This window comes from Equus quagga, chromosome 9, assembly GCF_021613505.1.
Source record: "Equus quagga isolate Etosha38 chromosome 9, UCLA_HA_Equagga_1.0, whole genome shotgun sequence".
Lineage (NCBI taxonomy): Eukaryota > Metazoa > Chordata > Mammalia > Perissodactyla > Equidae > Equus > Equus quagga.
Window position 1 is genome coordinate 113750587 of NC_060275.1, and position 12467 is coordinate 113763053.

Sequence of the window (12467 nt, forward strand, 5' to 3'; positions counted from 1 at the left end):
GACCTGCTGCCTCCCCCACTCCTCTGTCTCTTGCCCCATCTCCAGGCACAGACCTGCTGCCTCCCCCACTCCTCTGTCTCTTGCTCTCTGCTGGGGACCCTCACTATGACCTTCGTGGTTGGAGGATGTGTAACTGGTGTTCGGACTGGGCTGCCTGTCAAACACACAAATCCTAGTTAGAGAAAAACTGAATTTTGCTAAGACTCATAATATGTCTTCTACTTAAGAACTCAGTTAGGACGCCACATAGATCACAAACAAATCTGCATCCAAGAAAGTTTCGGGGAGCCACTCTGTAAGCCTATTTCCCTGCAGAGGAACATTTAGTAACGTATATCATGGCTGCCCATTGGGTGTCAGCTGGGGCTTTCCTGCCCCTTGGATATTTGGTTCCTTATTTCAGCCTCCCAATTTCATGCCTCTTGAAGTCCACAGCCCTCCCCACAATTTCTGATAATTAGTTCCTGGGCTTATGCTTATGAACTCCTGTCAACTCTCATATAGAATGTATTTCTCATGCTGTTAGACACAAACTCAGCTCCTTCACAAGGCTGTCTGTAAAAAGAACAAGGCAGAGCAAGTATACAAATTCAGAAGACATTGTGGAAGGTTCGATGATCACTGGGAAGGTTTCTTGAGGAGCAAGCAGCTTTCTGCCATCTCCCTGGCTTCTCTCTCCTACTCCTTTAACTTTCATTCTTCCTTAGTAGGATTCCAATGCTTATTTCATGTGGAGCCCTTCTTCCTTGACCTGCACCCCCCGCTGATATCCAGGTCCACAGAGTGGATGAAGGGGTAGCACCTCGAGGCCTGTTCAGGACACCCTCCAAAGAAGAACTGGGTACTTCCCAAGAGGACCCTTAGGGAATAGAAGCATGTACTCCTTTAATACGTTTGTGTCTAAAATTAGCTTCCTATCATGTGTTTGTATGAGCGTGTGGGGGGGTAGCATGTAGTATAAGAGATAGGTGTGCCCATCCACCTAAAAGGGTAAGTTTGCAAAGGTCAGGAATTGCATTCTATATAGTAGTTTTCCATTTTTAAGAAGTTTTTTTGAGTAATTATAGACTACAAACATAAGACTATTGTAGATATACGTGTTAGGATAAGGAGTAATAACATGCCCACACCAGCCAAATCAAACAGCAGACCCACAGGGAGTTGTGAAGGACCGTCTGCACCCCCGCCAAACCCATGCCCTCTTCCCCAAAGGATCCACTACCCTGGATTTTGTTTTTGTTATTTCCTTGCTTTCTTTATAATTTCATCGTATGTTATACCCTAAATAGCATAGCTTAATTTTATATAATTTTGAATTTCAGGTAAATGCATTTGTATTTATTCTCCTAAGCTTTGCTTTTTAAGATTTTGTTAAACTTTTTTCTTTTATGAGTGAGTCGTCCTTGCACACAACTAAAGTCCCTTCATCTTTGCTGCTGTACAGTTTTACACCGTGTGCCTGAATTTGAGGTAGTCTTGTTGATCGGCATTTGAGTGGTTTCCAGTTTCTTGCTGTTATAAGGGGTGCTGCTACATGTGTCCCTGTCTGGGTTGGACTTTGTCCAGGGCAGGGCTTCCCAATCACGGCAACCATAGAAAATGACATTCTATGTATGGCACACTGGAGACATCAAGGTTGCTTGCAGCCATGGGGGACCAACCTAGTAGGGCAAAGCTGCACACTCTGCCCCATGAGTGGAGGAGATCTGTGTCATGGGGTATTTGTAACCTATTCGTGGCCCGTGTGTTGGGAAGCTCAAGCTGCTGATTCACAGAGTACTGGACTCTTCAGCTCTGCTACGTTATTCCAAATTGCTTGCTGAAGTGTTTTGTAGAGCTTAGCACTTTATTACATTTGATCCAATTTGTGGCATTGCACAAACACATGTAAACTGGACCGTTTCCCAACCATTGTTCCCTGGCTCCATCCCAATGCACCACCCATCTGAGGAACATTTAATCCTCTGTGTCCATGAGCCACGGCTCCTAATCTTCTGGGCTTTGGTCAGGCCACCCTCCTTCCCTCATATGTCCTCATTTCCTTCTCTGCCTGGTGGATGCTTGCTCATCCGTCAAGTCCAGTTGATAAGTATAGGCTTTCCCTTCCCCATCCTCTCCACAAATGTTGGTGAAGCATTTCTTCCTCTGGATCCCAGAGGCACAGAAATGTGGGGACACTGACATTACCTGGGGGGCTCAGAAGCACCCCACAGAGGGGAGGCCTAGGAACTGGCTCTTGGAAGGTAGGGAGATGGTTGCCTGGTGGAGAAAGTGTGGATGGCTCTTCTTAAGAGAAGGCACAGAATATGGAAAACCTGCAGATATAGAAAGGCACGGAATGTTCTGAACGGTGAGAAATTTAAATTACCTGGAGTTGTAGGTAGAGAGACAGGATAGGAAGCTGAAGGGTAGGATGCCTCAGATTGAAATTTTATGCTAATAAATGAAGTCAGGATTTCAAGTGCGTGGACAGATTTGAGCCAAAGGGGAGGCACGGCTCAGTTTTGTATATACTGAGTTCTAGTTTCCTGTGGTAGGTCTGATAGTTCTTAGGAATCCTTCTTTGAAGCTAGAGGCAAAGGTTTGAGTCAGTAATAGAGACCTCAGATCAGCTTTGAGGCCATAGGGATGGATGAGATCATGCCTAAAGGAAGCACGTGAAAACGCTAGCTACCAAATAGCTTGGAACGTCAGCCACTAGTTCATAATTAGTATAATGAAGCAGTTCAGAAAAATGACAAAATAATTTTATTCCTTTGAGTAGAGAACTCTCTTTTTTCTTTTAAATTAATGTTACAAAAGTGCTTTGCATAGATTTTTCTCAACCATCCCAACTCACACTAGTGGGACCAGACACAATATAAATTTTACCACTGCAGGTGAGAGGGTAACTTAGATTCTCTGTTCCTGCCTGGTGACTGTCAGAGAAGGGCTGCCAACTTTGCCAACTGGGTGGCTGTTTTGTAATTTAGATACGGTAAATCTAAGGCAAGTAATTTCCTTCCAGAAACTTGAATTGTCCCCTTAGCAGAATGACGAGAGTTAGATTTAAGCTGTGGGGTTAGATGAGAGCTTTGGAAAAGATACCCAGAGGACTCTATTAATTGCACTCTCGTTTTAAATGTAATATGGTTTTTATTCACAGGAACTCCAGTGGTAAATTTCCTATAAGCATCAGCTTATGATTTAGAAGACGGAAAGGCACTTCTGAGGTTTGGTTCAGCCAGGCAGTAGAGGCTGTCGTAACAGAGCCGTCATCTGCCCTCCTGCTTTATGTGTGGCCGGTACTGACATGGGCAGGGAGCTTGCTCATTTTAGATGAAATTTGAGTAGGGTTTATAATCTATAGGCTAAAAGTAGCAAGAAACTAATAATAGCAGATTCTTATGTAACACGCCCTGTGTGCCAGGCACCGTCCAAGCCCTCTGCATAGATAAGCTCCCTGTGTGGCCCCCGACCTGTGAACTGGGCCCCGGGGTGAAGGAGACACAAAGATGGGAGTGAACTGCAGCCGGGAGTCTAACCTGGGCCATTGGGGTCCAGGTCCACACACTGAACCATGTGCTCTGCTTGAGTACCTACTGTGTGCCAGGCACTGTCCTAAACATCAGCAAGATTGCGGTGAACAAGACAGGGTATGTCCCCCAGTGCCTGACTCCTTGGAACTTACATGCCAAAGGCTAGGATGCAGGAATATGGTTTAAAATAATACTTGGGGATAAAAGAACGATGCATGTAATTTATGACGAGGAATGTTTAAACTGGCTAACATACCCTTTTTGGGGAAAAAAGTAAGCTGCTAGTTGAATCTGATAAACTGAGTTAATTAAATCTGCTTTTCAGGCAGACACTAGCCAAAAAACCTGTTTTCTTCTTTTAGTTCCCTTTTCCAAAGAAATGCAATGCTGAGCTCCCACTGCCAAGACCAATTTAATTCATTTCTTCAATTACAAGTTAAAAGAAAGAACTTTCGTAACATGGTAGCTGTCTGCTACTTTGGAGTAATGACGAGCTGAATTGATGAACTTTATATAATGATCTGTTGCTGTGGCAACATGCTGCCCAGTAAGTGGAAGAGGGCATTTCATCACTACCTCTCTGATAATGCTTGGAACAGTAATGGATGCAAACACAAAGGGTTTCTTTTACTCTGCAGTAAGTCTGGGTCAATGAGACAAACACTAAAAATGCCTCTGGGTACAGCACTAGGGAATCGAAGTCAAATGCACAATTGGAAATAAAGTAATTTAGCTTCCTGGGTTGGTGGCCTCGGTGTCTGCAGTCCATCTCCAGCCCTGTCACAGGTAACCGTCCTCAGAATTGCCACTTGTCCCTTTCACAGGTTTAATTTCTGTACTGGATTCAGCACATGGCAAGCTGAATAATAAACATTCCCTTAAAGGACAGCAAAACTTCGAGAAGTAACAGGACGAGAATGGAGTGAAGACAATAGATGTAACCATCAATGCTTTGCAATAATCCCTGCATCTTTATAGCACATTTTCCTAAACTAGCCCTCTGTTGCCTGTTATGACTTTTTTTCCTTTCTTACAAAACAAAAAATTTTATATATGTCAAGTTTGTTACAACTCCACCCTCTTAAGTTTTTTATTGCACCTTAGAGGAAATATGTATTTATTCCATGTTTTATAAGTGCTTCAAGCTCTGTTTTTAGGAAGAATTAATTTCTCTGGGTTGTTTGCCTTGCTCAGTGTTCTCAGGTTCATCAGAATTGAAATTGCTATGCAGGGTATAGTAGCTTTCACTTTAAGTGTTGTTTAATTGCTTCATTGTTCAAGCTTTAATGAATTTGCGGAAGGTTATCCAATCATATACAAGTATGAAAAATCAAAACTTTATTTTTGTTCAGAGCAATAATAAATGTTATATTGAACTGATCATGTTTCTTTTCCTTCCTTTTCTCCTTCCCTCCTTCCTTTCTGCCTTCCTTCTTTCCTAAAGATTTATTTTCATAAACTCTTGAAATTTGGGTGAGACTAAAATTCTAAAAATCCTCCAAAAAGAAATTCATTATAATCAAAGACCTTTTCCTCAGATACTTGAAAGTTCATTCTGAGCGCTTGTTTAGTTCCCTCTAATTTTCCCCCAAAGATCACCAGAGTCATTAGCATCAAGATGTGAGCAGCAGCACCGTCTATATGAATTACTGTATAATGTTTATCAAAATGCATCAGTTTTGTCACAATGTTACATGTCCTGTATCATCTCCTGCTGTTTTTCTAGCCCACGGCCATCTGTATAGGGGATTAAGTGAAATAAATGACAATATTTGGAAATACTAGGCTGTTGATAATATGAATCTTATGTTGTCATCATGCAATGTAAAAAAAAATTGCAGTATAACATAATTTATAATGCCTTTGCATGAGAATTTGAGTCATAATATCATAGGGAAATGTGGAAAAATAATTTACAGTCTAGTTTTGAAACTGGTGTGAACAAATTATCTGGAACAAAATCTGTTTTTTGTATTTCCTACTCTTGATGGAGAGTCCCTGTGCAAGTTTGCAAGGACTGCCATAACAAAGATAACAAAGTACCACAAACTGAGTGCGTTAACCAGCACAAATCTATTTCTCAAAGTGCTAGAGGCTCAAAGTCCAAGATCAAAGGATTGACAAATCTGGTTTCTTCTGAGATCTCTCTCCTTGGATGTAGGTGGCCATCTTCTCGATGTGTCCTCCCATGCGAGCGCACATGTCTGTGTCCTGATTTCTTCTTACAAGCACATCAGTCCTGTTGAATTAGGGACCACCTTTTGTTTTAATCACCTCTTTAAAGGCCCTGTCTCCAAATATAGTCACATTCTAAGGTACTGGGAATCAGGACTTCAATGTGGGGAATTTTGAGGGGACACAACTCAGCCCATAACAGTACCTATCTTCTTATAAGGCATATTTTCAGACCAAATGAGAGATTGTTATCCTTTACTATCGCTATCAAAATGCAAAATAGAATCTTAACGCTAGTAAATCCATGTTAGTTAGTAACCCGAACAGGGAAAATTAGAAAAATATCAGCTATTTTCTCCCAAAGTCAAACATATGGTTAATTTTCAGCTACTAATAACTGAATTATGTGCATTAGAGTTTGCCTTACACAGAGCTTACATTACCTCTAGCAGTTAGAGGTTGAAGGGCCTTGTTTTTATTGTAAACGTTTTGTTTAAACAAATCAAATTATTAAACATCTTTTAAAATTTTTCCTTGCAATTGCTTAAGAATTTGTAACGCATGTGAGCATATCGACATTTGAATTATCATTAATTTGGGCAGGTTTCTCAGAGTATTAATCCACCAACAAAGTAAATAATAAACAACAAAGAGTCTGGGTTCAACTGTTGAATAAGATTTAGTGCTGTCACCCATGTTTCCCATGAAAATAATGTGATAACAGTCACACAGTGACGATGCTCCAGCTGGGTCCCATGTGCTCTGCTCTGTCCCACCCCCACCCCTGCATTGCTATGAAATGTTCTGTTTTGCCCCACCGGTCTCTCACTTCAGCTCTCAGATAAGGCTTGCTGCCCTGGCCCCGCTCCTGACCTCTGGCTGAGACATCGTCTCCTGTCATCATGATGTCCCAAAGGGTGGCCAGAGGTTCTGTGCCTGTCGCTGCTGTACAGGAGGCTGGCACCTCCATCTGCTGGCAGGGGCCTCCTCAGGGGGGCACTGTGGCCAAGACATCTGTGCTGAAGTCATCTTCCCTGAAGCTCCCATCTTGTCCCTGTTACTGCCTTGGTCCTGTGTATGTTTATTGATGCTTTGCACCACGCTAGGCAGGAAGACCCCAAAATCACTGAGGTTGAATTTCCCAACAACTGGGACCTGTCATCTCCAGGTCAAAATTGCATTGACTTATACAATAAAGACATGAAGATTTTCTTACATACTTAGATCTGGGAGATGTGTATTTGTAAAATGTCTGCTGCCTTCCCCCCGGCTGCCCCTTTCTCTCTCCCTCTCTCCCCTTCTCCCTCTCATGCACTCATACTCACTCTTCCTTCAAAGACAGGTATTGGGTTTTTAGTTTTTAATCTCCCCAGCATACATAGTAATTCCATTTATGCTTGAACTTTCTCAAAAGTAACATATTCAACCAGTTAGCTTAAAATAAAATTAAGCAATGTTTTACTAATACTGCATACATTATTATGCAGTCAGTTCATAATCAATAAATGTTCACTGGAGATCTTTCGGATAATACATTTTTTAATAAATTCAGGATAAGCTATGTCTGCATCTGTGTTTTCTCTTTAAATGTAAACAGCCTCAGTCTCTGAGGCCATCCATAGGAATGGAAAACTGACAAATATTTTCTGTCTAGTGTCTTCTGAGATTAATGGATTCTGAGATTAATGGAGGCCTTTAAGCCAAAAGTTCCTGATTTTCTTCTGGTTTTAAAATAACTTCTTAGCCTCATTTTCTGTGTTTACAGAATAAGAATTGTAATGTTTTGAAAGTGAGGATCCTGATGGGTTTTATTCCATGAGTGCCTTCAGGGTGGTTTGAAGATCTTGGTGATGGCTCTCAGAGGTGCTTCTGGAAGGCTGGGTTTCATGCCCTGGATTTGCAGGCTGGAGCAGAGGCCTCACCACAGCTTATAAGGGGCAGCAGCACGTGTTTCAAGTCTGTGTGCCTGTCACACAGTGTTACCGTGCCATGGTCCTCACTGACTAAAAGGACCCTTCTCCATGTCCCTCACACCCTCTCTGGGGAGTCTGAGTGGTTCAGGGGATGCTCATCCTTGGGTAGTGCTTATAGCCAAGCTTATAAATAAGTGAGCAGAAACAAGCAGTGAGGGAGCAGAAACCTGGAGCAGGGCGGGAACCAGACCAGCAATGGACCAGGCCAGTACAGGGAACAAGGATTAGGGGAGTCGAGACCCAGAAGAGCATCCCAAAGGATAAGCATTAGAGAGAAATAGGAAGCAGATGATCTAGACAGAGGAGGAGAAGACACAGAGAAGGATGTACTTCCTGTGCAGGAAGGAAGAGCATGCATCCTTTGCTGTCCTGTGTATCTGCAGTTGTCCATCGCATGATGGGGTCTGCCCTCCTGGGGCGGCAAGGCAGCTCCTCCGCCTGACACTAGGAATCCAAGATGTTCTCCTGAGGATTCCACTCTCCTGATCTTCTCCATGGGATGGTGCCAAGCTGGCTACTTTGAGCCGCAGTAAGCTTTCCTGTGCTCTGGGACTCTAGCCTTGCAACTGGACGAGGCAGATGATAGCTGAGTGGTTCTCATTCCTGGCTGCTTGTCAGCTTTGCTGAGAGCTGAAAAAAGTACTGGCTGCTAGCCCCACAACCAGCATGGGTGATGGAATAGGTCTGAGGTGAGACCCAGGCATCAGCATTTTTAAAAGCTCCTCAGATGAGTCTAGGCTGGAGAACCTTGGCTGCTTAACTGGTGAGTGGCTGCAGAGACCCGCTGACCTTGTGTCCTTCCTTCTCTATTACCTTTGCAGATTATGGCACCATTAAGAAAGTACGGGCACCCCTGACCCAGACCTCCAGCAGCTGTCTGCTGGAAGAGATCGAGCTCTTCCCGGAGAGGCGGAGGGAGCCCATCAGGAGCCTGCAGATCCTCCACAGCCAGAGCGTCCTCTTTGTGGGCCTGCGGGAGCACGTGGCCAAGGTCCCACTGAAGAGGTGCCAGTTCCACCGCACACACAGGTAGGGCAGCCCCAGGGGTACACTCCGTGCACTGGTGCCCCTTATAGACGCACCACCCAGAGAGGACACAGGAGCCTGGAGGGCATTACATCCCCTCTGGTGGAATGGCATCAGGCCCTTAACATCCTGGTGAGTCCTGCATCCTACGATGCAGAGAGTTTTGATGCAAACTGATTTACTGTGATGAGAATACCTCATCAGTATCCAAGGAGGAGGAGCCACTTGATAACATTTGTAAGCAGCCGTCAGGGTTAAAATAAATTATTCAGTGCATTATAACACTCAGTGATAATGCTGGTATTTGATGTTCCTGCATTCATCTGACACAAGTTTATTTTTATTTGAATATATCTCTATACTTGATATATATATGATCTGATATATTTATATATATCATACAGAAAATAATATCAAGCGTGCGTCCACTCAGTCCAAAGCTAATCCCCCGAGAAGGAGCGGTGTGGCATCCCCTTTCTGGGCAGTCCTCACAGTCTTATCCTCGGCACCAGCTCCCTCAGGATGCTGCCTCTGTCCTGAGGCTCCAGGATCACACAGGTCAGCTGGGAGAAGGGAAAGAGAAGGCAAGTCCCACAGACACAGGGAAACCCAGGTGCCACCACACCATCCCTCACTCCCCTGGCCAATCTTCTCATCTGCGACAGGTATCCACTGTTGACCACAGTGGGGTTTGAAGCTTAATTTGGGAAAATACAGGCCCAGCTGCTTGGGAAACTCAAAAGTCCTATATACACCGTACGCTTGACCAGCACTTCGCTGTTGGAATACTGCATGAATGCTTGACCCCTGGCAAAAGATTGCCCTTGGGGAAGTCACAATCTCAAACATTATTAGGGATCAGACTGTTATTAATTCCATTTCACAAGTGCATAATTGCAGATTTGGTGTAGAAATGGGATGTTTGGATATATCACTCACAAACCCCATACGCAAGTCACTCATTCTCAAACAAAGAGCCCAGTGGCACTGGCTTTGGGGCCTAGAGGCTGGCAGTCGCATCATAGACCTGCACGTGCTATTTCTCGACCTGGTCACTAAACTTCTTTAGACTCCACTTTCTCACCTAACACATGCGAATTGCTGAAGAATCAAATGGGATAACGATATAGTGTGAAATTTAAAGCACTCTGCAAAGTGGGTATTCTTATGTAGAAAAAAGCTTTTTATGTATAATAAAAATCATTACATTTCCCTTCTAGATGGTTCTAGATGAATCTATATATAGATGAATCTAGATGAATCTATATCTTTAGAATCTATGGTTCTAGATAATCTATAATATGATGCCTTCTTTGGTATCAGAGTATTGAGGAATAACATTAGGGACCTCCCACCTAGCCACAATGTTATTGAGAGCATTAATAGCACGTAGTGGTGTCTATTAACAACTATCTTTTATATAACACCTTTTTCCCAAAGTTAACCAATAGCTGCTTGAAATTTGTTCTGACTTGTGTTTCCTGCAGGACTAGCCTAGGACAGGAATTATTCTCCCCAGCTGCAGATGGTTCAGTGGGTGACAGAGAGGGTTGGGGGTCTTGCCAATGGGCATGTCATAAGTCAGAATGCAGCTGGAAGGGCACTGGTCTTCCAACTCTAGCCCAGTGAGCTCTGAGTTCTGACAGTGACTTTTTTTTTTTAAGATTTTATTTTTTTTCCTTTTTCTCCCCAAAGCCCCCCGGCATGTAGTTATATATTCTTAGTTGTGGGTCCTTCTAGTTGTGGCATGTGGGACGCCGCCTCAGCGTGGTTTGATGAACAGTGCCATGTCCGCACCCAGGATTTGAACCAATGAAACACTGGGCCTCCTGCAGCGGGGGGCGCGAACTTAACCACTCGGCCACGGGTCCAGCCCCCTAACAGTGACTTTTTGAGGAGTGTGACATACGATAAAACACAGGAAGACACAAGCTCATGCTGTGTGTCTATGTGTGTGTGTATTATATATATAAGTATTTCTGGAAATGGGGGTTTGTGGCCTGCAAAGCATAAGACAATTCATCCTTTTCATGGTGCATTGTCTCGTGTCTAGCTCAGCAGCTTGCAGGTGCACCTTAGCAAAGTAAGTTGTGCATCAGATTGGGGAAGCCAGGCATCAGCGTACCCACACTCATCCCTTATGCAACTGCATTTCAAGCCGAATCATGAGTCCACTGGAGCTGCCACCCCCAGGCACAGCAGCAGGGTCGGAGTCCACAGTTCTGTCTTTTTCTTTCAAGAGAATAAGGCCACTTGTCTGTCTTGATCAGTTCCTGGGAAGAGAAGATGTTACAGTTATATCAAGAGCTGAATCTCGCTGCTGTTTACTTGTCCGCTCTCTCAGAGAAAAGCAGCGAGAGGTCATGAGTCTAGTGAAAACTGATGAACTGTGGTCTCCTGTGTGCCCATGCACAGGATGGACTAGTTTGTGTTTGACCCTTAAATATTCCATTTGAGAAAAGAAAATCTAAAGATCTCAACCCAAAAATTTCTCTTGATTTTTTCCAATTTCTTTCTCTGCCATCCTCCTCCTGTAGAAAGACAGGAAAACGTCCCTAGTTAACATTAACTAGAGAAAAGAATCTATTTTTAAAAAAACTAATATCTACGTGACCAGATTTTTGGGTTTTTTTGGATAATTATGAGGAAAGATGGTGTGGGTTTTTTTCTTGACAAAAGCAATTCTAATTTTCCAGAAATATGCCTAAAGAAGTACACTTAATAGGAACAGGATAACAATTAACAATTGGATTCTAATTTCTGTGTTAAATATACTTTTCATAGTAGAATAGAGTAATTTTATGTGTCATTAGAAAATCAATTTATAAATGAATTTTTAAGTATTTGAGAAGAGAAACTGAGCTTAACTAAATTACTTGTCTCCTTCCAAATCATAGTCACATTTTTTGTTTTTTCAATATCTGTTTTTCAAAGGCGCTGCATAGTTTCATATCTATTAAAATGTTTATAAATGATAACGATTGATACAATTTCACGTTTCTTTTACGTATCTGTGCTAAATCTTATCATCACTTTCCTTAATCGTTACACCCTGAGAGTAAAGTCGCATAGCATCTCCATTTCTCAGATGAGGAATTGGTGGCTCAGATTTTTGGCATCCTGCCCAAGATCACATAGTTCATGCAACATGACTCAGGTTCAGAGCTGAGACTTTGCCCCCAGGGCCCAGGCTTTAGGTTTGCTGGGCTGCCCCTGGGACAATGAGGAGTCAGCTCAGGGGTCAGATTTCAGCAGGGGCGAGCTCCTTGATGGCACTCTGCACATGTTCCTGAGAGCCTGAGCTATTAGTCCAGAACTGGGAGAACCCAGCTGTGCCTACCGACAACTAGCCACGTCCTCTTCCTATTCGTTTCTTCTTTATTATAAGAGCCGCCAGGCTGGATCCAGCAGACCAGAGGAGGTTCTACAGCTCCTTGGTTATTCTAAAATAAGTCTCCATTCTGCAGTTATCCTCGAGGTGGTCCTGGAGCCTGAGGGGAGGCTGAAAAAAGTGCGTGCCTGCACCATCCATGCTGGGCATGCATGGTAACATTGAACGAACAGCCTGGTGCCTTTAACATCACGTAGTTTTCCTCGGAAACTTATTTTGAAAGAACAGTATTTTAAAAATATGTTCTACTCAAGTTTGACCTCAAAAAATGAGTGAAAATATTTGGTTTTAATTTTAGCATTTTTTTTACACAGCCATTTAATAAATAACATGGGAAATTTTGCAAACAATATATCCAGCTCATCAGAATGGATGGTCACCTCT

The 12467-nt window shown here is 43.1% G+C and overlaps 1 protein-coding gene across 5 annotated transcripts in view; it reads left to right on the top strand.

Annotated features, from left to right (window-relative positions):
* Positions 1-12467, top strand: part of SEMA5A (semaphorin 5A) — a 459076-nt gene that overhangs the window by 342472 nt on the left and 104137 nt on the right. For all 5 annotated transcript variants that reach the window (XM_046672376.1, XM_046672377.1, XM_046672375.1 and 2 more), the window contains one exon: positions 8488-8695. In XM_046672376.1, coding sequence (XP_046528332.1) covers positions 8488-8695 — 208 coding nt within the window. The remainder of the gene's footprint in view (positions 1-8487; positions 8696-12467) is intronic.